At 38.2% G+C, this 27,997-nt stretch overlaps 1 protein-coding gene across 1 annotated transcript; it reads right to left on the bottom strand.

The window, feature by feature from the left end:
- LOC140929985 (uncharacterized) lies at positions 1-27,456 on the bottom strand. The gene is made up of 5 exons (XM_073379656.1): positions 26,378-27,456; positions 18,994-19,748; positions 18,547-18,553; positions 11,365-11,477; positions 1-3,190 (listed from the first exon to the last, which is right to left on the bottom strand). Exons 1-5 carry the CDS (start codon positions 27,434-27,436, stop codon positions 1,891-1,893), a joined length of 3,234 nt encoding a protein of 1,077 aa, XP_073235757.1. The 5' UTR covers positions 27,437-27,456; the 3' UTR covers positions 1-1,890.
- Positions 27,457-27,997: the final 541 nt, after the last annotated feature.

Below are 27,997 nucleotides of genomic sequence, written 5' to 3'. Positions count from 1 at the left end.
GCACTGAGATTTCAAGAAGCAAATTTATTGAGCCTTAGTAGAATTTACAAAAAAGAGAATTACTCAGTTTTTATGTGAATCAAAAGGGGAGCGTAGCTTATGTACCAGAATAGATTAGTCTGTCTCGTAGCGATTAAAGTGTTGTGTTCCCAGTTCTACTCGTATCAAATCCTTCTACAAAAGTGGTACGCAGACCCTGCTTCACCAAAGCAGGTCAAAGCTTCATCCGTCCCAAGTATTTTTCTTGTCTCTCCATTTTAATGTGGAAGGTATGTGGAAGATGCTGGGGGAGGGGGAGATCTACGATAAAAGTTTCCCCCCTAACAGATCCTTTGATCGCCAACAAATGACAAGAGATGACTGGGTACGAGTCAGGGTCAAACTCCGTCAGGATTGTTTTTTGTTGTTTCATTCCATTTCATAGTTCAGTCATTCAAACCAGGTTGTCGATGATAGGTTACATAAGCTTAAACGCCACTGGAAAAGTAAATCCGCGTTGCAATAAACTTTATCGCTACTATTCCACTTCTTTTGATTTGTCATGTGAAAAGGAACTTTTCTGGAGATGAATTCTTGAGGACTGTCCCCAAGTTAACAAAACATAAAGAAACTCGTCATGTCTACGTCTTTTCTAGTCTTGAAATTACGGAAGAGAATTGTACAAAAAAAACTTGATGTGATATTCAAGCGCATACCCTAACATTTGCTGGATACGTCGTCAACGAGACAAAGTCAAAAGTCCTCACAGGTCCAGGTATTAAAGTCACCTTATTGAGCGGCCTCTGGATTGTTAACAGGTTTGTCAATATGAAACAATCTGTGAATTTAGTTTTCACTTTTCTCTGAAACGTGAATTACTCAATTTTTTTCCTTCACGTTAAGAAATTTTAGGAATAATTCGTGACGCATGAGAAGTCTCAATATTTTTACGCCAAAGCATTTTTCAAAGGGGTACAGGGGACCCTTTGGTCAAGCATCTTCTTCACTTTAAAAATTGACGTTCTTCAAACCCGGCTTTACGGACACCTACTTAACATACGGACACTTCATTCATACAAACCGCCCCGTTTTTCTAAGGAAAAGTCCTTTCACTTTCCATCGCTCTCTGTGTACTCGTGTTTGAAACTGAAGCTAACATATAACGTAATTTTTAACCGAAACGCCTTGTTTGAAACCAGATGAAACTGGTTGTATGAACGATTACTGAACCTTCGATTTCGAACGTTGCATTATGTTCGATTTCAGAACCGATTCGAAGTCAATCGAACGACTGGAGTTCGATTACTGATCGTTTGATTGACTACGCCAGGTTTGTTTCAGCCATCATTTCAACAACAACACACTTCATTTTAAACTTACAATTATAAAAGAAAATTCTTAAAAATCGACGCCTTGGCAGTTTTGAACGATTACAAAAAAGAAAGAGGAATAAGAGGAGAATGTAAGAAAAACCCTTTTGAAGGTTGTCAGAACTGCTTTGTCCATCTTTAAAGAACGCAATCTTTTGTTATCAATGTCTGTTTATAAATCTATCTTAAAGTAACACAATAGAGAGGTGTGACGTCAAATTTGTGAAATTATGGGATTGTTTGGCATTATCAGAAATAAAATTATGAATAAAGCCCTCTTCCAAAAATCAGCTTGTTAGTGTTACTTAATAGAGATATATAAACACCCTTTTGCTCCGAGGAATCAACACAAATCCTTCTAAAATAGGCCTGGATAGCAGGGTTGACGCCAACACTTTTCCTCTCAAATCGGACCTTTTCAACTCAACGAATAAATCAAAGGTAACAAAACGATATCGGAGAAAATGTTCACAGTTAAAAAAGCAAAACCTTAAAAACCGAAACGAAATTAATTGACAATTCCTAAAGACCGAAGCGTTCGTCAACTTTCTGAAACATCTTCAGCTACATAAGTCATATGGTTTTCATAATGTTGAAGAAGAAGGGATTCACTACTCATCTCCTCTTGACAAATGCAGCAGCTGTGTTTCTCAACGATGCCTGATTGCTGGTCTTCCATACCGTTGTTCCTAGTCTCTCTATGTGACAGTGTGGTGTTTGTCAATCCGGACCTTATATTACTTCCTGCTCTCTTACGCTTACAATGCAAACGTTTAAACGGACCTTTGTTACTGTCACATTTAAGCGACGTTTTTCCACTGTGGACGTCTTTGTGCCTCTTAAGACTTCCTCGCTGACTAAAACACTTGCCACAGTATTTACATTTATAAGACTTTTCTCCAGTGTGAACTCTTTCATGACTCCTTAGGGTTCTTACCTCGCTAAAACACTTGCCACATTGTTTACATTCATAGGACTTTTCCTCAGTGTGAACTCTTTCGTGCTTTCTTAGGTATGCTGCTCGGCTAAAACACTTGCCACAATGTTTACATTCATAGGGCTTTTCCCCAGTGTGAACTCTTTCATGACTCCTTAAGTTTCCTGCTCGGCTAAAACACTTGCCACACTGTTTACATTCATGAGGTTTTTCCCCAGTGTGAACTTTTTTATGATTTCTTAGACTTCCTGTTTGGGTAAAACACTTGCCACACTGTTTACATTCATAAGGCCTTTCCCCAGTGTGAACTCTTTTATGATTCCTTAGACTTGTTGTTTGGCTAAAACACTTGCCACACTGTTTGCAGTCATAAGGCTTTTCCCCAGTGTGAACTCTTTCATGAATCCTTAGGGTTCTTGCTTCGCGAAACAACTTGCCACAAAGTTTACATTCATAAGGCTTTTCGCCAGTGTGAACTCTTGTATGATTCTTTAGGGCCTCTGCTTGGCTAAAACACTTGCCACACTGTTTACATTCATAAGGCCTTTCCCCAGTGTGAACTCTTTTATGATTCCTTAGACTTGCTGTTTGGCTAAAACACTTGCCACACTGTTTACAGTCATAAGGCTTTTCCCCAGTGTGAACCCTTTCATGACCTCTTAGGTGTGCTTTTTGACTAAAACACTTGCCACACTGTTTACATTCATATGGCTTTTTACCAGTGTGAACTCGTTTATGAATCCTTAGGGCAGTTGAATGTTTAAACAACTTGCCACAAAGTTTACATTCATAAGGCTTTTCGCCAGTGTGAACTCTTTTATGATTCTTTAGGGGCCCTGCTCGGCTAAAACACTTGCCACACTGTTTACACTTTAAAGACATGGACTGCAGCTTTCTTTGCAACCTATCAATATAAAATAAAGACATTTTATCATTCAACTTTCTTAAAGCATTACATTCAGCTACATTACTGTACTTTTAAATAACAAACAAACTCTGAAATTTAAATTCCAGCTTACAATTTTGTTTTTTGTTGCTGCCAATTATAGTTATGATCACCAGGAGAACCTTGAAACACAGAAACATAAAAACGACTGAAACAAGAAACTTTTTAGACATTTTGCTATCATATGTTAGTAATTTGCTATCAAAAACTACTTTTTAGCTAAATTTCATCATCATCATCAATCTTTATTTATACACGAAATTGTATCATTTTTACATGGTCTTCCTAGGAATCGTATATAAGATTAGACTAAAATACTCCAAAGAACTACTTGACTATAAAGTAATTAATAATTATTATAATAAGAGTTACAATGAGTCATCATGTATTAAGATAATCTTTCTCATGAAATTACATTTTAACAACATTTATTGCCCCTCTTGGAGAGAAGAAAAGAACTGACTCGTAATTCAAACAAACATGTGAAAGGAATTTCTAGAAAGTTTTCCTCTTAGTAAGTGCTTACTTTTTAAGTTTTAGTCTGCACTGAGTAATACCAACTAATACCCTGGAGACAAGCTCTTTCTGGGGGCACTGGAGTTAGGTGGAAAAAAAAAGGGGGGTTTTTCTCCTCCCAAACCCTCAGGATACTGAGCAAGGTTTCACTATGAAGAGTTACTGAAACCATAACCAATAAAATAAGAGCACAATAGAAAGTGTCACATAGAAGAGGCTACTCAAAATTTATTCTTTGCTTGCCTTTTTTAACAAATATCTCTTACAAAGAAAGACTAATGTCTGTAAACCTACTTCCTGTGTGCTACTGGCACGAGTTACTAGATCTAGGATACTTTTACAAGGCTACGTATAATATGACTCACTTAGACCCGTCTGTTGTTCCCTTCGTGTGCGAATGCGGGCGAAGGACCCGTATATCCGTAACAAGCTCTCAATCTTTTGTGCCCAAAAATGCAGGACTTCTACCTTTCAGAAATCTTTTTTCATTAGAACCACTAGAATCTGGACCTTGCTTAATACTAGACTTGACCTAGATAATGTTACTTTTGAGAACTTTAAATCTGTTCTTTACAGTTATTACTTGCGGGCTCTAGCAATAAACTATGATCCGGACTCTCCAAGGAGCTTCAAAAGTATTTGCTTCAAATGTAACACAGCCAGGTTTTTAGACCAAGAAATTACCTGCTGCATGTGATTTAAATTGCTACTTTTATATCTTTTTATTTTTTAGGTCCGCAGTAATTGGCTTTAGCTGTTGCGGTGTCCCTGCCCTAATATTTAAGTTATTATTAGTGTATTGTTACGTTCTTATTACTAGTGTTTGCATATCTTCAGTGTTTTTTTTGTATTCTTCAGGGCAAAGCTAATAAAATAAAATAATAAAATAAATGAAATAAAATAAGGTACTCAAGGTTATCTCAACATGTATAAAACAGCAAATACAGTACTTCAAAATTTCAACTTTTAGTAAAAAAAATATTCCAGAGTTTAGGGAAAAAACCTGATGCAACAATATCTATACAGAGCTTAATTTCATGGAGGCTACCATACACCCTATTTAGCACTAGTAGCCAATCAATAATTCCACATCCTATATGGTAATCACCTTCACCACCAAATGGAAAACAAACATTCAAGATAAACTCACTAATTTGCAAAGAGTTAACAAAGATTAATATTCTATTACTCTACTATTACTAATTTTGAGAAGCTTGTTTCCAGCGTGCAAAGAAAGTAGTGTCCGATAGCCCGGGGCTAGAGGATTTTGCTATCGGGCTAGTGAATACTGTTTTTAACTTGCCCAATGGGCAAGTGATGTTTTTTGAGGAATTCCAATAACAGAAGAACTGTGAAATCAATTCTGCTAGTCAAAGTTTTTGGGGCTAGTTGAAATGACGTCTGGACTTGTAAATGCTAGATTCAGTTGGCCCGAATGGCAAGCTGTAAAAATGATTTTCTGTGCACCCTGGTTTCCTTATTTGCTTTGTAGTAATGTAATTGGAGTTTGGTGTGACTTTAAGTGCTGACAGTTGAACGGGAAATGCTACCAATAATTTTGAATGAAAGCAATTAAACTTAGTAAGGTTACTGGGGTGAGACTTACAGTGAAAAAAAAGGAGCAAAGAAACTTATGTACTGCAGATGACAATGATGACAATGCAGAATCTATTATTCATTATTTTTATAATAAGTTAATGTAATTTCACACATTCCATAGGTCAAGAGAATTGGTCTAAGAAATTACCGGTATAGTGATGTACATATAACTTTTATGCAATTTTATTTTCTCTTTCTCTAGTGAGTGATTTTGCAAGAAACTTCACCAGAAACTGAAATATTATAAGTAAAACTTTCAATATCATTTTAAAAAATAAATAGGCAACAATATTATTAGTGAAATGACTCAGCCTTCTGCTTGTGGTTCCAAATACCCACCTAGCCACTGCCTGAGTACCCTAGCCCCCCACCCCAGCTTAAAGAATGCTCAGGCTTAAAAAAAGCTGAGAAGTCACTATTCTGCTACCTTTTAAATGTTCCGAATCCTTAAAAATTCAGCTGAAAAACAAATACGATATAACGGGGGCAACTTTTCAAGATGCTGGGTACATGTATATGCACAAAGTAGGTGGGGGAGGGGTGAATTTTGTCCCACCCCCACCCCCCCCCCCCCCCCATAAAATCAGCCCCTGTGATTTACCCGTAGAAAGAAAAGAAAGAAAGAAAGAAAGAATAATTCTTTATTTAAATACGGTAACATTCATCAGGAGTATATAAAAATATATATGTATATGCAAAACTATCTACAACTAACCCAACTAAGACCTGTTTTTCATGAATGCCGTGTACACAGTACTTAAAAAATCAGAAATTCACATGTGCCAATCGTTTAAATTGACTTAAAGATTTAGCCTCTCTCATATCACAGGGCAGGCTGTTCCAGAGAACTGCTCTGCTATAACTGAAGCTGTTCTTCATGAAGTTAGTTTGCGGAAACGGGATGATAAATGTTAGTTTGTTAACAGAGTCCCTTAGGGAGTAGCGCATTTCATATTGTTCAACAAATTTAGAGGGTAAATATCCTGGAACAAGATCATTTAAAGACTTGTAAACCATTACAGCTTTTTGTATTTGAAACTGAGTGCTCAAGTCTTTCCAATTAAGTTGTCTAAGTAAGCGGTTGCCATCAGCATCATATCTAGAAAAGGTTAGAACCCGAGCAGCACCGTTCTGAAGCTTGTGTAGCCTGTCAAACAAAGTTTTTCCACAATTACCTCAGACAATATTACAATCAATATCATTGGATTGACATTGAATGAGACCGTATATATAATGGAGAGTAGGCGTTGGAACAAAATCTCTCATTCTTTTAATTGCTCCTATCCCGGAAGCGATCTTTTTGAATAATTTATTGATGTGCGTTTGCCACTGTAGATTTTCATCAATAAATATTCCAAGCGATTTTAAAAAGGTAACTTTTTCTATTGGAATATTATTAATCGAGAGCTCGGGTTGGCTTGATAAAGTACTCAATTTTTGTCTTGATCCAATTAGCATAAATCCAGTTTTAGCAGTCAAAGTAAGTTTGGTGGAAATAAGCCATTTGTTTAGATTACCTAAATGGTGATTCAAATTTAACTGTAAAGAATTCACATCAACATATGCATAAGTGATGTGTGTGTCATCAGCATACATCCCAGGCTGGCATGAAGTTTGACAGTTTGGCAAATCGTTGCTGTAAATATGCTTATATGGAGGTGCCCGCTATGTTTGAGACCAGGGTTATGTTTTGCTTTCACAAACACTGAATCAAAGACTGATTAGAAATTTTCTGCCGCACATGTTGAATAGCACACTTGGCACTGAAAGGGACAACTTTAAACTGTGCAGTACTAGGTAGAAAAGATAGATCAGTAAATTTTCCACTGCTGAAATATTTTTTGACAGGAAACAGGTGATTGAAATCAGATCATCACCATGTTTATCAAGTCCTTTCAGTTTTATAGGCAGACCAGATGTTTTCTTTTAAAGCTCACATGTTTCTAAGAAAAAGTCAATGGAATTGTAGAATAACTGGATGCCAAATTTGATCTTTAGCATGAATGCTGGTTGTCAAATTGTTTCAATTTCAAGTCTTTTTCATTTAGAAAAAAAAACTAATGTACGCGACAAGAAAAACAACAGCTTTACAGTAGAAAACTTCACACCACACATGACATGATAGAATGCAGGCTATGAATGGATGACCTGTGAAAAAGGTTTGCTCAAAAATAGATTCTGAAACCTTGCTCTGTGATTGACCAAACTTGGGAAAGGAATATGGTTTGAATGTGATGCAGTGTTTCTTGGGGAGGAAAATTGTGTAATGAGACAAAAACAGCTGGTGCGCGGGTTGAAGAAATTGAGCGAGGAGGTTCATTGAGCTCAGCTTTCCTTTTGTGGGTCACGCTCATAGGGTGGTGGCCACCTGAAAGTCCTTAGCCTCTGGTCCTTGGTGAATATTTTAGAAAACTAAAATTGAATGTGAAAGAGAAATTGCAATATTTTGAACAAAAAGGCCACACCACACAGAATCAAGTGGACCCCTAGGTGCATATTTTCTGATAAGCAACATAACGTTTGTGTAATCTTTTTAAATGTGTGCTTCTTTTTTCTCATTTTTTTCACGTACCTTATTATATACAATTTTGGCAACATGTTGATTTAAGCAATGCTTTGTAAATTTTGGAATAACCCACTTAATTCTTGCAATTTCACAAACTGAAACTTAAGGTATTAGATCTGCTAAGAACCATTCCATTTGAAAAATTTATTTCTCAAATAGTAAAGAATTTTGCAAATTAAAAATTACAGAGGTCTATCAAGCGAGAGCTGAGCTTTCAGAAAATTGATATTTGAGGTGTCAGTTTTCACAGCTAAGGTGTGATTTCTGATTTATATTGCAGGCTCAAAAATTCAATAATTCCATATTTCTGGCTTTCTCTTGATAGCTAGGAATAAAAAAAAATTGGAACTGACTTATAATTAGATTATTCATTTACCTTTAAATTCCCAGCAGTAGCCAGTAAATTCTTCCTGACATATAGAGGTGGAATTTTTTTTTTGTAATGCCCTGTGACTTCACGCTGCCAAAAAAATTCCAAAATATTCCAGGAATAGCCAGGAATTTGATACATCTCTCCTTGACATCGTGTGAATAAACCTGGCAAGTTTTAGCAGGGTATTATTAATCCTCATCTTTTTACATCAATTTGTTTTGAGTGCGGTCCAACGCAGCCGCAGAATTGCCCTTCATTAGCCCATAATTTTCATTGCGCTGCGCTGTTTTCTTCGTCGCCATCTTGAATTCTTACGAGAAAACCGCTGTTCTTAATATTTGTTGTGACACTGTCCCAATTGTAGCATGGAAAGTGGCAAAAAAAAGGGAAAATCTTTGTTTGAATTCGTTATGTGACATACTCTTAATACGGCTTCGTAAACAATGTTTTAGCCTTAGCAACGTGCTAGTTGCATAATAGGTCGTTTAACTACAGCCTTATCTGTCATCGACCTTGCAAGGATCATATATCTAAGGTTTCTCTAGAAGGCTTTTTACAGCCATAGAAATGATTTAGGAATATCAAAATAATCATACTTTATTTGGGAAAGCATTGCCCTGACTTACTTGAAACTCATAATGCATTATCGCTTGTCAGGTTGTGAAAATTGCAACATAACTCCAAAATAGTGCTCTCAGATACCAACTTTGGCCTTTGTTTTCTCGGCTTCTATTCAATGAAAATGCTTCATTTTTGGAATTTAAGTTCAGGTTAAGAGTACATTTTAAGTAAACGATTTTCTAAGCATGATCAGTTTTTGACTTTATAGCAGTTCTGATACCTTAAACAAATTTAAGGTACATGTATTTTAAGCTTTTACGACAACAATAGAACATTTATGCAACTTCCTGACACTTAATTTGGAATGAAACAAATGAAACTTCAACTGTAAGGTTGGGACCTAACTGCCAGTCCATCCAATGAGTTAAACTTACAGGTTAGGGTGGATTGGCAAAAAGATCATGGCTACTCCCCTACAGGTCAGTAGGTCAGGTGCAAATCTCTTGTTACGCATGGTGCTGCTGTGTGCATTGCTACAAATTTGGTGTGTACAAAAAGAATTACGAGAAAAGGCTGGTGCATGCAACACCGCGGCAAAACGTCTACGTATGCGCCAGGTTGAGCATTTCTGGTCTCTTTTTCAGTCACATTTTCCAGTCAGATCAAAGTCTCCTGCGCGTGCTCGGCTTCATTCTGTGTGCAGCTTGTGGTTCAGTTGTTCTGCTTCATGCTGCTCGTGTTTTTGACTGTTTTGTAGTTATTGAAATTGCTTTTATAGATAACCAGGCACAGATCACTGAAACAATTAATCGTATAGATTCAGAAAAGGTAAGATGATAATAAGCTCAGTGTGTAATTTTGGCTAGAGCGTCAGGTAAACTGATTTTCCTTCACGAAAACAAAGTTTTTGACTGTTATTTTTCACTTAACCTGGCTGAAACTGAGACATAAAAAGTTGTCATTGCAAGCTTGTGTATTGTAGTTCTAATTTTCAGTTCTTCAGTTTCTCAGTCTTCATGTGTTAAAGCCGATTCGAGCTTCATTTGGAAAACGACAACACACAATCGCTTTGAAGTTTTATTTATCAGTGAGTTACCGTGTTTTGAAACGAAAATCTTCTTAGTTGATTGCCATGAAACATAAGCTTAATTATATTGTTGAAGTTGGCAGCAAGTTGACAACTCTATTAATTTTTTTCATTCTCAGAATCAGAGAGTGAAAGCTGGTTCGATGGCTTTTAGAAGTCGAACTTTTAATGCTATGTATTTAGCAGCTGGAAGTTTCGTGTTTGCATGAGATGCAGCCGAGCCGCACAGTCTGAAATTATTGAAGTCTTCAACCAAAGAATAACCATGTAAAAGAATTAAATAGGCATTTTCTTGAATGAAAGTCATTTATAGGCATGTTTAGTTTCGCGGCACTGAAAACTCCGGGTGTTCGTGACTGCAGTCATGAAAGTTGAAGTTGTTATTAAATCCCGCCCATCTCTTTTTTTGAGCTCTTGTTTTCTCCGATAATAAAAAAATTATTAAAGGGACTAAAATTTTTATTTCCTGGTTTTAGAGTTAATGATAATGATGACGTCTTTATTTTGGTTTCTTTCATAAGTATTGTTATTCTTTTCTTAGTTGTCGCCTTCTCCCACAACTTATGCCAAACCAGTAGCATGCAAGAAAGCCAGTAAAAACAAATTCGTCTTGTCGAGCGCTCGCGACCTGCAAACTTCAAACACAATTTTCACCGTTGGTGCAAACAGATAACCATGTGGTGCAAAAGTTTGACGCTAGAAAAATATATAAGCTTTCGAATGAACTGATTTTTTTCGCCCCCTTTTTCGTCCGTTTCTCCCTTTTTGCTTTTAAACTTGGTGCGACGGCAATGTTGTGCTTACGCAATTGGTTTATATACTAGACCGGAAATAAAAAGCTGACCGGATGTTAAATTTTGTGCTCATGCCCAGTGCGTTTTGCCGCGGTGTTGGTGCATGCACTTGCCGCTCTGCAGACTGGGTCATGCTTCATTTACCATTTTCTAAGTGTCCATTCGAGAGACTATGTCATGCTATTAATCTTTTTCAAAAGCTCTAAAATTTTTCACATCAACTGACGTCCAAATATAATAGCCCAGTTTTTTAACTCAAGACTGATTTAAATATAGAAAAACACCCTATTAAACTCTAAAAAGAAGCTAACCATATCGAACCTTAATCACTATTTTAGTGCTTAACCCCATTCAGCACTGTCAGAACTTAACTCTAATAAGAAACTATCCAAATTAATCCTAAATTGGACAGTTCGCAAAAATTAAAGGATAATACACAATATCGAATTAGCTAACAGCTATATAATTAGCTAAAATATAAAGCAGCACAAATCGCTCGCCAGATGGCAGCTGGGCGCCGTCATTTAATTCTTTTAGGTGGGCTAAAAGCTCACGCATCCTTTCTGCTGTGTCAATCAATATTGTCATTAACCCATTGTAATATGTATACATCATGCACTAAAATGCCTTTCTTACCTTTGGTAGGTTTCAGCGCTGTTACTTTGATCAACACAAAAGACCCCCTGAGAGCAAAGTAAGCTGATCGTTGTGATCGTTTGTGTTACCGTACATGAAAATACATGAAGTACCTACCCAGGAATTAGTACTCAGACCAGCTCGGACAGTGGTAAAAATCTTAGGCACGTACAACGTGCGTGAATGAGCTTTGGAAAACTGCTTGAGCTCCCTCCACTGCCCCTCCCCCTCCCCTCAAAAATAGATATATAAAGTGAAACCTGTATGAAGCGGACACCCTCTATTAAGCGGACAGTAGCCGAAGTCCCCAAATTTTATTAAGCGGACACCTCTATTAAGCGGACGCGGACACCTAAAAAGTACCTGAAATGGTCATTTCTATTGTTGCCAACCTGTATTAAACGGATACTTGTAATTAAGTTCCACCACCCAACATGCTAGACACCGAAGATGAGAAAGATTGCCAGCCACAAATGTTAATATTTTTACTTTATACAACGTGATTTGACGAACTTATTTGATTAGTTTCACAGTACAGTGTTGTTTTCTATTTCGTTTTGTTTGTATAGAGCTTGTTTCACTCATCTGAGTTCTTCAAATTTGAGTTGCAATCTATGTTTATGGTACTATCATCAATTAGTCCCCTTTAATAAAGAAATTAATGCAAACGTATATCGTCATAGTCTCTGGGAGTATTCTAAACGTTTCCACTGTTCATTTGAATGGCATTTGACACCTCATATGACGTTATCTATTGAAACCTGTATTAGACGGACACCCTGTATTAAGCGGACACTACAGCATTCCCCGAGGGTGTCCGCTTAATACAGGTTTCACTGTACATAAACTAGTAATAGTTGACACTACAGCTGCCCCCGCTCTGTATATTGTCGGTCACTATAGCATTTCTTGCTCGTTGTGTAGCTCTTTGAAATATACTGATTCATAAGGAAGATTTTCACACATATTCCATACAATAGGTGAGATAAATACAGGAAACGCAAGGTTCCATGCACAGTTTCAGGCCCGGGGTTTCAGGTCGATTTACACAGCTTTGATCAAAACATTCTCAGTTTCGAGAATAGTTTATTCAAAGCCATAAGAAAAGATTTAATAAGAAGTTGAATTTTTCGCTATTTCTCTTTCACTCTTTACAATCAGTTCATTTTATTTGCCGGAAAGTAAGTCTTCGAAATTAAGACCCTGTTTACATGGACTGGGGGACCCCGGTCTAGTGGGGTAGGTTTCTTTTTTTTGTGTGTAGAGCAAAAGAGCGTAAAAACAAAGAAACCAACCCCACTAGACCGGGGTCCCCCACTCCATGTAAACAGGCCCTAAAAGGGCGTTTGATCAATTCACACTCGCGCATTCTAGTCTTATTTTAAACTTTATAGCGGAAGGACATCTGTGCCCCAGGGAATAAGTCAGCAAAGAATTTGATTGCCGATTAATTTCTGTAATCGTCCATCGTTCTGCTAGTGAGAAGCTAGCCGTTGTTCACTCGTCTTGCTTGTTTGGGGCTGAGTCTTATTCCGGTCAAAGAGAGAGAAAGGTTTCCAATGAAAGAATTGTGAACTCGCGTCTGGCAACAGGGGCGGATCTAGGGGAAGGGTGCAGGGGGTGCGCACCCCCCCCCCCCCCCCTGAGATGACCTGCGGTTTTCAACTGGTATTCTGCCAAAAAAAAATATGTGGTTTATTGGTGTTGAAGTAGAGCAAGAGACGAGTGCACCCCCTCCTAAAAAAAATCCTGGATCCGCCCCTGGGCAAACTCTCCAAGTGTTTATATATACATGTCCAGTTATACGCACCTCATAACTTCTTCTGAGCTTAACGAGTGTCGTTAAAATTTTGGTCCATAACTTTCACTGAAACAACTGCTTCACAGAAACTCACTAATAACACGTAACGCAAAAGAGTGTCGAAGTATGACTGCACAATAAATGTCACAAAATCTACCTAAGCGGTCCCTTGGGGATGTTCTGTCTTTACGTCATCCTAACCATTTCGTACTTGCAGGCGCAAACAACAGAAACGTCATCATTACCTACCGATTCCTCGCGGCCCCTGTTCAAGCAAATGGAGATTTTTTGCCCCCGCAGGGATTTCGCCCGGAAGGCGAAATCCCGAGGAGGCACTCTAGTAACTTGCGCGTATATTAAGGAAAGTACTTACAGTTGAAATATACAGTCATACAGTCAATATAGAAAAAATCTCGATTTGCTTGAACAGGGGCCGCGAGGAATCGGTAGGTAATGATGACCTTTTTATTGTTTGCGCCCGCAAGTACGAAATGGTTAGGATGACGTAAAGACAGAAAATCCCGAAGGGACCGCTTAGGTAGATTTTGTGACATTTATTGTGCAGTCATACTTCGTTCCGTGTTATCAGTGACATTCTGTGGAGCAGTTGTTTTGAAAGTTATGGACCAAAAGACGCTCGTTAAGCGCAGATAAAGTTATAAGGTGCGTTGCCTACTGTGTATATATAAACACTTGGAGAGTTTGCTAGACACAAGTTCACAAATCTTTGATTGGAAACCTTTTTTTTTGGAAGAAGTCGGAGTGTCAAATATCCTTACAGAACCAGTGAGCAGAGTGGCACTGAGATTTCACGAAGCAAATTTGTTGTAGAATTTACAAAAAAGAGAATTACTCAGTTTTATGTGAATCAAAAGGGGTATCAGGGGACACTTAGTCAGACATACTCTTATTTTAAAAAAATTGTTTTCTTTCGGTGTACAGTTAAACCTAGCCTGCGTAGCATGGCGGTTTTGTCTCCTCGTGGTTTCTCTGCCTTCACCCGCCTTTGTTACTTAGCGCGCCCAACCAAAACCGCCATGCTACGCAGGCTAAGTTAAACCCGGCTTTATGGACACCCACTTAATATGCAGATACCACGCCCCTTTTTTCTATTTAGAGAACAAAAAATGAGATGAATGTTTAGGCAAAAAAGACCCAATGAAATTAGTTAAGTTGATTAAGCGGTTGTATTTCGCTTGATAATGTAATTTTAGTGCTTTTTTTCTGAAATCGTTTTAGTCCCGGCCCAAATGAGCAAAAAATCGCCCGGTGGGTTCAAAGCGCACGCAGGCAGGACCAGCAACAAAGGACCTGTATTTCTAAACCTGGATATTAGCGCTTTAGAAAATCTGTTTGATTTTTACCAAAAACCAAAAAATGAGAACAATGTAGAAATATGCCCTGCAAGGCGGCAAATTTCAAAGATAAAAGCAACAGTGCTGCAGTTTATACATGTTGGTGGCTCCCAGCCGGTGCACAATCTTTGTTTACGGATTGTGACTGAATAAATATCTTACTGTAATTTTACTATTGCGTAAGAAGAAGATACCAGTTTTTTTGGAAGCTGCGACTTTTTTTCCTTTTTAATTGAATGTTTATGCAAATTTTGTGGGATCGTGCGGGAGGTCGGGTATTTGGGTACCCCTGGGCCACCCCCGAGCTTTTAACACGCACGTGGTTTCCTATCCTTCAACAACCAGATATAGAGGATTTTACTAGTAACTGCAAGCAGATTGCCGGATCGAGCAATCATCTCTTATCAATACAGAACTTACACTGTGAGATAGGGAGCTATCGACGTACGTGAATCGACTTCTGTTTATTCAAACAAATTTCGTTTGATCTAGGATAGAGCTTTTTATAAAATTTAGGGGTAATGATTTAAATACTTTCATGATCATGTATGATTAATCTATTATAGGAAGAACTTCCTTTCGTATTATTAAACTATTCGGAACAGATAGCTTTACACACTATTACTGATAATAATTTTATGGCATTTTTTGCCTACGAACTATTTGTAACAAGATAATAACAATGACAACATAGCGTTATAACGAAGGCAGACGTCAACTGAAATAAAAAAATGAACATTAAAAATGCTTGAATTGAGGACGGGGCATTTGACAGCTCAAGTGTCCCAGCCCTCGACAATTTGCCATCCAAGCCAAAAACAAAGTTAATTCTCAGGAGGATGGGCGCAGATGCCTAGTTTGACTGTCCCCAGTCACTGCCCAGACCCTGAGTATTGGTCCGGTTGCGGGAATCAAACCCGCTAGCCTGCGTAGCAGGCGCTTGGAAGTAGTGGGCACAAGAAAGAACGGGCGCGCGCAAGACCCCTCGCGTGTCTCCCTCCGTTCTTTCTTTCGCCCACTACTTCCAAGCGCTTGTAGCCTGCGTGGCAGGCGTTTGAAAGGCCGGGAAAGGGAGTTTTAGGTGCGAAAGAACCTGAGGGGCTCCCTCCTCGCGCCCAAAACCCCCTTTCCCTTCCCTTTCAAACGCCTGCCACGCAGGCTACAAACCCGCGACCTCCCGCTCTGCAGTGAAGCGCTCCACGGTCAGCATGAATTAATTAATCCCGCGGAAGATTCAAAAATTGACATTGATTAGTACCAATGATTAGTACCAATGTAGATCAAACAACACACAAAGTAACTATGAACGGATGGAGAAGAACACAAAAAATCTAGTGTGAGCAATTCGGGAAGAGTAATAAAACGCGAAAACAAGTCGTAATTGGCATGATATCCAAAACAAAAACTATGCCTCGAACACAAATGCATCACGCTGCTAATAATAACTAAGCATAATCTTCCTAAAGGTGGATTCTATTGTCGCGTAATTTCTACGTGCGAACGCACTTAAATAAAATAGAAGCATTGTATGAAGACCGAGCATAAAAGGATCTAAAGTAAAACATGAGCGAGGTTCAACTTTTACGTGTACGCGCTACCTATCATACACTGGATTTGCCTCAATTTTATTTACCCGCGTAGACACGTAATAATTACGCGGCAGTGAAAATCCGCCTTAAAAGACATGTTCATAACAATGCATTTACCCATTCTTGTACGATTTCGTTTGACCAGAGACTAATAAACCATACATATAATGACACGCAACGACTAGACTGTGCCAAAGTCCTTTTCTTTAATCTGACTTTACTGTAATTTCCTCCCTGTACAGGTAACTGAGTTGCGCTTATAGGTAACTCTTCTTTACGTCACAAGGCACGCCACTGACTTGCTTACTACAATTTTAATCAATATTAAACCAACAACCCTACGAAATAGGGGAAAAGGTGGTCGAAATCTACATCACACTTGTTGGTCATATTGAATTATGGACTAACTCACACTTCAAAATGACAAAGGGGATTTCAGTACGTTGCAAGTAAATGAAACCACAAAAAACGACAAAGGAGATTTCAAACCACGATAAAAGAGACCGATGCAAAGAGTCCTACTAAAGAATGAAACCCATTTGTATCTCGTTTTGGACAAAGAAATTCCTACTAAGAAACAACAATGAAAAAATTCAATACAAGTTCTTAATACCTCTGACGAACGTATGTTAGTTAGATTATCGAGTTTTAATAACATAATAATACTACTTATAAAATCATTTAGCCTGTTTTTGTGCACCAGTTCATAGGTCACGTGAAGAAAACACCGGGGATAGAACTAGTTTCAGCTTTGATTCGCGTTAAAGCTGGGTGCGGATTCCTGTGTTTGGCTCATCAAAGGTATAATACTAAAGGTGGTTTACAGTCGACTCTGACACCTCTATAAGACGGACACCTCTGTAAAACAGACACTTAGAGTTGGTCCCTGCCTTTCTTTACTCTTTTTATTTGACTCTTTATAAGACGGACACCTCTCTAAGACGGACACATAGTGCCGGTCCCAAAGGTGTCCGTCTTAGAGAGAGTTGACTGTAGTAGTAGATGATTATAATGAGCAGACGTTTTTATGAGCAATAGAGCGATTTTCGTATGGCCTTGAAAAATGGTTTCGGTAAGTGTTTGTTATTTGTTTTTTATCAGCCAGTGGATGAAAAGAACCAAACATGGACTCTTCGTTTTCCCGCCAAAGAAAACCCTAATATGGAGAGGGCATTGTTCGATTGGCCAATCCTGTTGCAGTATGACGTCAAAGCGATTTCTAGAAAGTTCTTCGGGCATGAACTTTTTTCAGCTGAGCGTTCGCTTAACCAACCAAAAGCCAGGTGCGTTTGTATCTGTTCGATAAACCAATCAAATCGCTTTATTTCCTTTCGTTTGTTTTCTGTTTTTTGTTCGCGTGTTTTCATTTCAAGGTCATACGAAAATCGCTCTAACATCCCCTCGGAGGGCGAACGAACCGGAAGGGAGTGAACTAGAAAGGCGCAAGTGCTCAATAAAAAATCTATTTATTTTAATCCTCCCTCTACTACTTAGCTTTACACAACTTTAAGCAACATTTGACGACAACTTTGCTTTGCTCGTCCTTTGACGCGAAACTAAGTTGTATCATCTCTGACGAAAACTTACTCTGCTGGTTTAGATCATACTGAAAAGGTACCAGTGACACGATACGTAAAGGCAATAATCCAAGCAGTGTAAGAAAACTAATCTACTTGCTCAAATCCTGGACATTTTTTTCATCAATTTTCACTGGTGGTATGATTGTCACTACAAAATATTCAAAGATTACCAACGAAGTGTATTGCCCATGCAAAGAAAAGTCCTTTTCTCAATAAATACTCAGCAAAACCATTCAAACTCTTCAACTCAACCAATTAATCAAAGGTGACCAAATGAGATGATACTTTTGTCATAGCCCATATTTCAATGTTATCTTTAAAACGGAACTCAGTTTTATCAGAGTTAACATTTCAGCATTTTGAATAAGACATTAAAACAATGACTTTAAGATCGCAGAAAAGCTCGCAAAGATGAGTGTTTATTCAGCCGAATAACAATTTGTTTTACCAAGGTTCATTGGCAGTAAGCAGTTCCGATTGTAATTAACCTTAAATGGGAAAACGAAAGCTGCTTAAACATTAGTTTCTTGAAATTTCTGTCTCCTATGAACTTAGTGTAAACACAATCTAGAATCAGGATATTATTCATATTCAGCTCAATAATCTAGAGTAATTGAAGTGTTCTCAGTTGGTTTGGTATCTTTTGTTGAGCTTGTTTTTAACTAGGTGGATGTTAGTTGTTTATTCTGCTGTAAATGTAATTTCAGTTAAAAGACATACTGAAAAAAAAATTTGATCATTATTAGCATATCCAGATTACATATAAGTAAGCTTGTACACTGTACAATTTGAATTACCTCTGTGAATTACCACTACGAATTACCACGAAGTACCTCGCGTCAAGAGAGCTAAATTACCTCAGGCCTAGAGAAGTGAACCATGCTGAATTACTTGAGCTGTCAAGGAGCTAACTATGTGAGAAGATTAAACATATTCGCATTATCCCGTCGATTATCCTTATAGTTTATATGCAGCGCCATGCCGCCCATTTCAAAAGAGTTTAAGACGAATAACACCCTAAAAACCTAACATCACACTTGATACAGCTTAAAAGGAAAACCTAACAAAACCAAAACCAAACTTAACACAACCTAATACCAGAGCGATTGTCAAATTTACAAGCCATTACATGCCTCATATAATTTTCATTACGATTTTCATAATGTTGAAGAAGAGAAAAGATTCACTACTCATCTCCTCTTGACAAATCCAACAGCTGTGTCTCTCAATGATGTCCAGTTTCTGGTCTTCCAACCACTGTTTCCAGTTTCTCTCTGTAACAGTGTGCTGTACGTCAATCCTGCCCTCCACAGACCTTTGTTACTGGTACATTTATGCAATACTTTTCTTCTGTGGACTTTTTTGTGACTTCTAAAGTTTCCTGATTGCCAAAAACCTTCTTAATGTTCGTCAACGTTTCCCCGGTGTGAACCATTTCATGTTTCCTGAGGTCTCCTGATCGGCTAAAACACTTGCTACACTGTGTACATTCATAAGGCTTTTGCCCAGTGTGAATTCTTTCATGACTCCTAAGGCTTCCTACTTGGCTAAAACATTTGCCACACTGTTTACATTCATAAGGCTTTTCCCCAGTGTGAATTCTTTCATGATTCCTGAGCTGAGTTGCTTGACTAAAACACTTGCCACACTGTTTACATTCATAAGGCTTTTCCCCACTGTGAACTCTTTCATGAATCCTTAGCTGAAATGCTCGTCTAAAACGCTTGTCACACTGTTTACATTCATATGGCTTTTGTCCAGTGTGAATTCTTTCATGCTTTGTTAGAGTTCCTTTAAGACTAAAACACTTGTCACACTGTTTACATTCATAAGGCTTTTCCCCAGTATGAACTCTTTCATGATTCCTTAGGTGTGCTGCTCGGCTAAAACACTTGCCACACTGTTTACAATCATAAGGTTTTTCCCCAGTGTGAACTCTTTCATGAGTTTTTAAGCTTCCTGTTTGACTAAAACACTTGCCACACTGTTTACACTCTACAGACATGGAGTGTCGCTCCCGTTGCAACCCTTCAACATAAATAAAGACATTATTATTCAACTTTGTTAAACCATTAAATCCAGCCAGATAAAAGAGGCACAGCCGTGAGATATTGATAAGCCCAAAAGTATCTCACTTGGTATTTACAATTATGCAAATATTATTAAAACATTTGTTTGGCTAATATAATACTAACAATAGTTTGAAAATGTCAAGTAATTAGGGCCACGTTACTACTAAAGTTATGATAAAAATAAAGCACCTTAGAAGATATTACATTTGTTTTGTTCATTTTATAAGAGCAATGAAGCTTTTTACAGTTGTTGTCTACCATGACAAAAGACAAAAACAAGTTTTGTCATCATATGCCAGGGAAGTTCCTAAAAATGCTCTTTTTAGGCTTCATCGATTCAGTTCCCCACCAATCCCAGAGCCCACCCCCCCCCCCCCCCCCAGAGATCGTGCTCACAGGGAAATGAACTAAGGATCATTACAGAGAGTTACTGACACCATAACTTGAACAATAAATGTTATATGGACAAGGGTGGGGTGCGACCAAACAAAAGTACCTTATAAAAGTACCTTACATTTGTTTTTTTTTTAATGAGACGATGAAGCTTTTTTCAGTTGTTGCTTACCATGACCAAAGACAACAACAAGTTTTGTCCTCATATGCCAGGAAGTTCCTAAAAATGCTCTTTTTTAGCTTCATTGATTCAGTTCCCCCCAAACCCCAGAGCCAACCCCTCCCCCCAACCCCCAGAGATCATGCTCACTGGGAAATGAACTTAGGATCATTACAGAGAGTTAGTGACACCATAACTACAACAATAAGTGTTATATGGACAAGTGTGGAGTGCAAACAAACAAAAGTACCTTACAAAATATTACATTTGTTTTGTTTATTTTATGAGAGCAATGAAGCTTTTTACAGTTGTTGTTTACCATGAAGAAACACAAAAACAAGTTTTGTAATCATATGCCAGGGAAGTTCCTAAAACACTCTTTTTTAGCTTCATTGATTCTGTTCTCCAGAGTCCACCCTCACAACCCCCCCCCCCCCCCACCCACCACAACGAGAGATCATGCACACAGGGAAATGAACTAAGGATCATTACAGAGAATTACTGACACCATAACTAGAACAATAACAGTTATTTGGACAAGCTAAGCCACAAACAAAATTTTAACAAGAAAGTTTACCAGTGGACACTACAATAATTTAAAGAATATTTCGTTCTTTTTTACATTTTTCAAGTAAAGGGCTATAGATTTACTTAGTTAGGTGTAATAACACAACAGAAAATTTAAAAATAACTGCCTGTTTTTAAAAAACATGTAACCATAACATAACTGAAAATATGTAAACAGTATTTAAGAAGGATACACTTTAAGCTATTTCAGATGCAGGTAAATGTCAAATCTTTCTAGGGAAGCATGTCCCCAGACTCCATGGTAGTATGGTCAAGCTTAAGCAATGGTTGCAACAGCCAGAGGTTTCTGAAATTCCCTGACTTTTCCCTGACAAATTAATGTAAAATTTGCCTGACCAACTGAGTTAAAAATAATTATTTCACAAATTAGTCCTGATAATGGACTCAACACTCCCCTCACAGCCGTCAGCTCAACCCATTTATCCTGGAGTCAGAGTGTGGCCGAGCAGTTAGGGTGCTGCAATTTGGAGGTTTCAAGTTCAACTCCCTCTCTGACTGCTAGCTGGATTTGTTCCCAGTAGTTCCGAGTTCAAATCCTTGGCCACACTCGTAAATAACCAGCTGGTTTGCCTTTGGCCAGTTCGGATTTTTAACACTCTTATGTTTGATTTGAATTATTTGTTTCAGTCAGTTGCTTGGCCCCACTAGCATAAGTGCAATAAATACTGCTGAGGGTAAATAAAGGTTATTATTTGTATATACTGTATATTATTAAAAACTGAATCATTGGATAATGCAATTCTAGCATTTTGATTGGCTTAGCCGTTATGGTATATGAGCTATTATACCATGCTCTCCTTTTATGGTCGGTGTACGTGTCAGTTTAAAATTGGAAGCTAGCTGAGATTTTTTTTCGCGAAGGATAGAACGGCGCCCGAAGCAAATCCTTTTAATTCATTTCTTAGAATACTAGAAATGCAATTTCATCTAAAGAAAAAAGACAAAAACAAACAAAAAGGCCACAAGAGCTTGTATGAAAGTTTGTTGAAAAACACATGAAAACACATGGAACTAAAGTACCTTGACCAGCTACGAAAGAAGACAAGTGTTGTTTCTTCATGATCGCGACGCCATTCACTGATCGCATCACTTGCCGATAGATAACTGCGGCTTGTTTATCCAACATCAAGAATATAAATCACAAGTAACCATCTACAAATACAGGCTATGCAGCCATTCACTAGAGCAATCGAGGCAGCAGTATAGCTTTGTTCAGCAAAACCAGCTTGTGGCTTCAAACAACTTCATAACAAGCGACCGAGGTAATAGTTTTTCTCCGTTGTTCTTACTTTTATAACTGCACCGAAAATCCAAATTCACAGTAATTTAGAAGGCTCTCACTTAAAAATTCTTTTCCGTCACATTATCTGCCAGGTTTTTTTAGCTGTTCTGCTGTGTAAAAAAAAATCCCGACGAGTTTTTAAAAAACTAATGTTCATCGCTACAATGTTTTGATTTTTCATTCATGAAGTCCAGGCGAGTCCGTTCGCGCGTTGACAGTTTTGATAGACGTGTGACATGTGAATAGTGGAGGTCCCTTGTCTTTTCTGGTTTGTTCTAGTCGGGGAGATTCAACGAGATTTTGTGGGCGTTTTTAATGAAACAATTATTCCACTCGCACTTGTTGGATGTGAGATGATTATAGCCAACTCGGCGCTACGCGCCTCGTTGGCTATCTATCATCTCATATCCAACGCGCCCTCATGGAATAATTGTTAAATATCATAATATCATATGAAGATTGTTCTAAATTGAGCATAAATTTCAATATTCCTTATCAGCAAATGAACTAATTCATTCAAGTAGCATCAGGTCACTGCAAAACAAATGTTATGGAGTGGAACACATAAAGAAACCAGATTATAAACAGAATATTCACACAATAATTTATTTTAAAAACCTCAATTCTTAAACTCATACAAATAAATATCAAATTTCAGAAAAGGACACCTTAGGAATTTTAGGAACCTTAGGAACTTTTAGGAATTTTACCTGTGTTTTCACAATTCTTGTGAAATTTGACATTTATTTTCTTGGGCTCCCATGAGAAATAGTCTTTGGTCTCATTACAGACAACTAATGACATCTATAGCCCTTGAAAAATGTAAAAAAGAATGCAATATTGTTTAAATTATTCTGGTAAGGGGTTTTTACCACTGAAAATTGCAATGACTCGATTTCCTGATGGATTCCATCTTAAAAAAAAAATTCATGTGTACACTTGCCACTCTGCAGACTGGGTCATACTTCATTTGCCAATTTCTGAGTGTGCACTCGAGGAATTATGTAAAGCTTGCCCCCTCCCCCCCGCCCCCCGCCTCTACATGAAGTCCACTTGGAGAGAACAAGTAAGTCATTTACCATTTTCTGAAGTGTGCACTCGCGGGACTATGTCGTATATTTGCTATCTTTTTCAAAAGCTCTAAAATCTTTCGCATCATCTGATGTCCAAATTTAATAGCCCATGCACAAAACAGCTGATTACCCTCAACCCTACAAAGGAGCTAACCATATCAAGTCAGATCAGTGCTTAGCCCTAATCAATATAGTCAGAATCCCGTATGAACAGCAAATACAAGTCGATTTACGAGTCCTGTAGGAATAGCCAAATAGGTAATTGCCAAACTATAAAGCAGCACAAACCGCCCGCCATATAGGGAACCTGTCATTTATATGTGGGCTAAAAGCACGTCTTTTCTGCTGTGTCGATTAATCCTGTCATTAACCTATTCCAATATGTATACAACATTTACTATTAAATAGCCTTTCTTACCTTTGGTAGTTTTCAGCACTGTTACGTGGATCAACTGACGTGACCTACAAACTGTATTTTGTATCAATGTTCCCCTACATGATTCTACATGAAGCATCTACCCTGGAATTAGTACTCAGACTGGCTCGGACAATGGTAAAAATTTTAGGCACGTACAACGTGCATGAGCTTTGGAGAACTGCGCGCTAAAACGGACATCTCTTAATGCAATAATGGACCCGTTTTTTTCGCCATTCAACACATTCACTTGCAAGGATAACCTCGCTATACCATACAGAGAATAATTATTTGTTTTTCAATTGCGTGCGTTGCCTTTTCTGACGCTGAGGCAAAACTGTAGTAATATGTCATCGGAAAGAAGAGAAAAAATATGTAGGGCTTATAAAAGTCATAAAACTACGTGTGCCGAGCCTCGTAAAAACCCTGGGAACGAGGTTGATACGCCATTATGTAACTTCATAAAAAAAAAACTATATTTGAGAACAGACCCATTGGGCCAGGGGTAGTAAAATCCATTTAACGTAACCCAAACAAGCAGAGAGAAAAATAAACATCGTTTATAAGAGCCCTGAAATGCGTGAGGGTAAAAATAAGGGCACAATCTTAGGGCTATAGAACCGAAAGGAGTTTTAAAAAGTTTCAAGAAGCAAGAATTCATGATTTTCAAAGACTTAAGTCCATTTGATAGAGCTACAAAGGTGGATCCGTTTTTTACGAGGGAAACAGATTTAGAGAAATTGTCCAGCTATTTAGAAAATAAAAATGAGATGATTGCTTGGGCACAAAAGGCCCCAATGAATATTTCGCTGGATACTTTAATTTTAGTGCGCTTTTTTTCTGAAATAATTTTAGTCTCTGTCCAACTAGCTGTAAAGCTTCGGTAAGCTGAGCAAAAGATCGCTGATGCGTTCAATTAACCGCATGCAAGACCTGTTTTTCTAAAGTCCCGGATATTAGCGGCTTCAGAAATCTGTTTGATTTTTACCAAAAACCAAAATATGACAACAATGTAAAAAAAATGCCCTAAAAGGCGACAAACTTCAAAGATAAAAACAACAGTGCTGCAGTCTATATATGCTGGTGGCTCCCAGACGGTGCACAATCCTGGCTCACGGATTGTGGGCGAATAAATATCATAATTTTAGTGATTGGGAGAAAAGATACAAGTTGTTTTGATGCATCATTCAATTCCAGCTGTGCCCATCCCCCCCGCCCTCATTTGCGTACCTTGTTAGTCCCGGGAGTGGGGCATTAGCAAATTTTGTGTGGCCCGGGGGCCAGGGGATTTGGCTACCTCGGGACCACCCCAAACTTCTGACACGCACAATCCTAATATTAACAACTAAATATGGAGAATTTCAATGGAAAGTGGCTAGCCTGTACACAGACTTTGCCTTCTTTTTCTTTTCGTTCTTTTCGAAAACATCGGCGAGCGCGGAAAGCAAGAAAGAAAAATAAACATGACTCGGACTGATCTATTTTCTTCTTACCCCACTACTACCCCCTTGCGCTGGCGGTCAATAAATCCCCCACGGCTTTTATCTTTTTATCACACGCTCGACGAACTTTGAAGAGAAAAAAGAGGGTCTAGGAACTGGCTACAGATTGGCAGATTGGCTCATCTATCAAGGAAACGAAAATCTTGTACAGGTTTTTCAAGAGGCATGTTTTTGCGATTTTGTGCATGCGTTTCTTCATTGCTTTACTTGTATGATCATGTATGATCAATCTATTACCGGCTACTGCACCTTGTTTTCATAACTAAGTCGTGCTTATTTCTTTGATGCAACAGGTGACGCTTCTTCATGTCATATGGCACTCCACTTGGTTACTTACAACAATTTAAATCAATATTAAACCGACAACTGAACGAAATCAGGCAAGAATTTCAATAAAGATGGTTGAAATTTACATCACACAGATCACACTCATCAGTCACATTGAATTACTTACTTACATTTTGTAATGACAAATTATATTTTAGTTGCAAGCAACTAAAACCACAAAAAGGGACAAAGTAGATTTCAAGCAACAGAAATCACAACAAAGGAGTCTGATGCAAAGGGTCCTACTCAGTGGTGCGATCCAGACCTTCAGATAAGAGGGGTGAGTAGCGGTCATCCAAACCCTAAGATAATGGGGGGTGGTCTGAAAAAATTTTTTTTTGACACTTCCCCCCCCCCCTTACCTTAGGGTCTGGATGATTGATCTGGTCTAAAAATAAGGGGATGCCCAGGCCCCCCGGGGCTTCTCACCTGAATCTGCCACTGCTACTAAAGAATGAAACCCATTTTTCTGGAGAAGTTGTTGATAAGAAACAAAAATAAAAATATTTTGATTCAAGTTCCGGTTTATACCCCTGACAAACATTTCTAGTTAGATTATCAAGTTATAATACCATAATAATAATACCTAGTTATTTAACCTGATTTTGTGCATCAGTTCATAGCACACGCAAAGAAAACACCAGGGACAGAACTGTCTTCAGCTTTGATTCACATTAAAAGCTGGTGCAGATTGCTGTGTGCGGCACATCACAGGTATAATACTAAGAGTGGTTTAGTAGTAGAGAGAGGATTATGATGAGTAGATGTTTTATGAACACTCACACCCCTTAAACATTCTTTTAGGCTAAAAATACTGGTCACACTGTTTACATTCATATGGCTTTTCCCCAGCTTGAACCTTTTCATGTCTCCTTAGGTCTCCTGATCGGCTAAAGTACTTGCTACACTGTGTGCATTAATATCCTCTTTCCCAGCATGAACTCTTTCATGAATCTTAAGGAGTCCTGTTCGGCTAAAAGACTTGCCACACTGTTTACATTCAAAGGGCTTTTCCCCAGTGTGAATTCTTTCATGACGTCTTAGACTTGATTTTAGGCTAAAACACTTGTCACACTGTTTACATCCATATGGCTTTTCTCCAGTGTGAACTCTTTCATGCCGCCTTAGACTTCCTTTAAGGTTAAAACACTTTTCACACTGTTTACATTTATAAGGCTTTTCCCCAGTATGAACTCTTTCATGACACGTTAGGTTTCCTACATCATTAAAACACTTGCCACACTGTTTACATTCATAAGGCCTTTCTCCAGTGTGAAGTCTTTCGTGCCTCCTAAGTTTTCCTGCTTGACTAAAGCATTTGTCACACTGTTTACATTTATAAGGCTTTTCCCCAGTGTGAGCTCTTTCGTGCCTCCTAACTTTTCCTGCTTCAGTAAAACGCTTGCCACACTGTTTACATTCATAAGGCTTTTCCCCAGTGTGAACTCTTTCATGAATCCTAAGTTTTCCTGCTTCAATAAAACACTTGCCACACTGTTTACATTCATAAGGTTTTTCCCCAGTGTGAATTCGTTCATGAATCTTAAGGGTTCCTGCTGCAATAAAACACTTGCCACACTGTTTACATTGATAAGGCTTTCCCCCAGTGTGAAGTCTTTCGTGACTCCTAAGGCTTCCTGCATGACTAAAACATCTGCCACACCATTTACATTCATGGGGCTTTTCCCCAGTGTGAATTCTTTGGTGAACCCTTAGGCTTCCTGCTTGATTAAAACACTTGTCACACTGTTTACATTCATACGGCTTTTCCCCAGTGTGAACTCTTTCATGACGCCTTAGACTTCCTTTTAGGCTAAAACACTTGTCACACTGTTTACATTCATACGGCTTTTCTCCGGTGTGAACTCTTTCATGCCGCGTTAGACTTCCTTTTCGGTCAAAACACTTGTCACACTGTTTACACTTTAAAGACATGGAGTGTAGCTTCTGTTGCAACCCTTCAAAATAAAATAAAGACATTAGTATAATGAAAGGAGGTAATGGTTTAACAAAGTTGAATTATTTCATTAACTCACATTATTTCATGCAGCCATAAACAAATCAGAAGTGGAGGAGAGCTTTCAGCTGGCTTCTGATTGGATCAAATCTGTACAAAAGAATGTGAATAATTCAAAAGGGGTTACACTTTTTGGCTCCTTACTGTAAATCCAGCTAGATAAAAGAGGCACAGCTGGAGATATTGATGAGCCCAAAAATATCTAATTTGTTATGTACAATGCAAACATTATTAAAATACTGTTTTGTCAAAAATTAATAATACTAACAATAATTTACAAACATAAATTAATTGAGGACTCCTAATTACCACAGTTATGATAAAAGGTATTTACAGGACTTTGTGGGTTTTAATTATAAGAGCAATGAAACTAAAGACAAAAACAAGTTTTGTCATCATATGTCAGGAAGGTCCCTAAATACTCTTTTTAAGCTTCATTGACTCTGTTCTCCCCCAACTCTAAAGCCAACCTCTCACCC

Source organism: Porites lutea, chromosome 3 (assembly GCF_958299795.1).
Source record: "Porites lutea chromosome 3, jaPorLute2.1, whole genome shotgun sequence".
NCBI classification, from domain to species: Eukaryota; Metazoa; Cnidaria; class Anthozoa; order Scleractinia; family Poritidae; genus Porites; species Porites lutea.
The sequence above is the reverse complement of the archived record's forward strand: the minus strand, read 5'-3'. Positions and strand labels throughout refer to the sequence as shown.

Bases quoted from the DNA above. Each gene is read 5' to 3' on its own strand.
- LOC140929985 (XM_073379656.1), bottom strand. From the start codon at position 27,436: ATGTCTTTAAAGTGTAAACAGTGTGACAAGTGTTTTGACCGAAAAGGA. The intron at 19,749-26,377 runs TAAGGAGACATG...GGTTTAACAAAG, and splicing joins CTTTAGCCGATCAGGAGACC to TTGAATAATAATGTCTTTAT. The intron at 3,191-11,364 runs GTAAGAAAGGCA...TTATATTGATAG, and splicing joins AGCGCTGAAACCTACCAAAG to GTTGCAAAGAAAGCTGCAGT.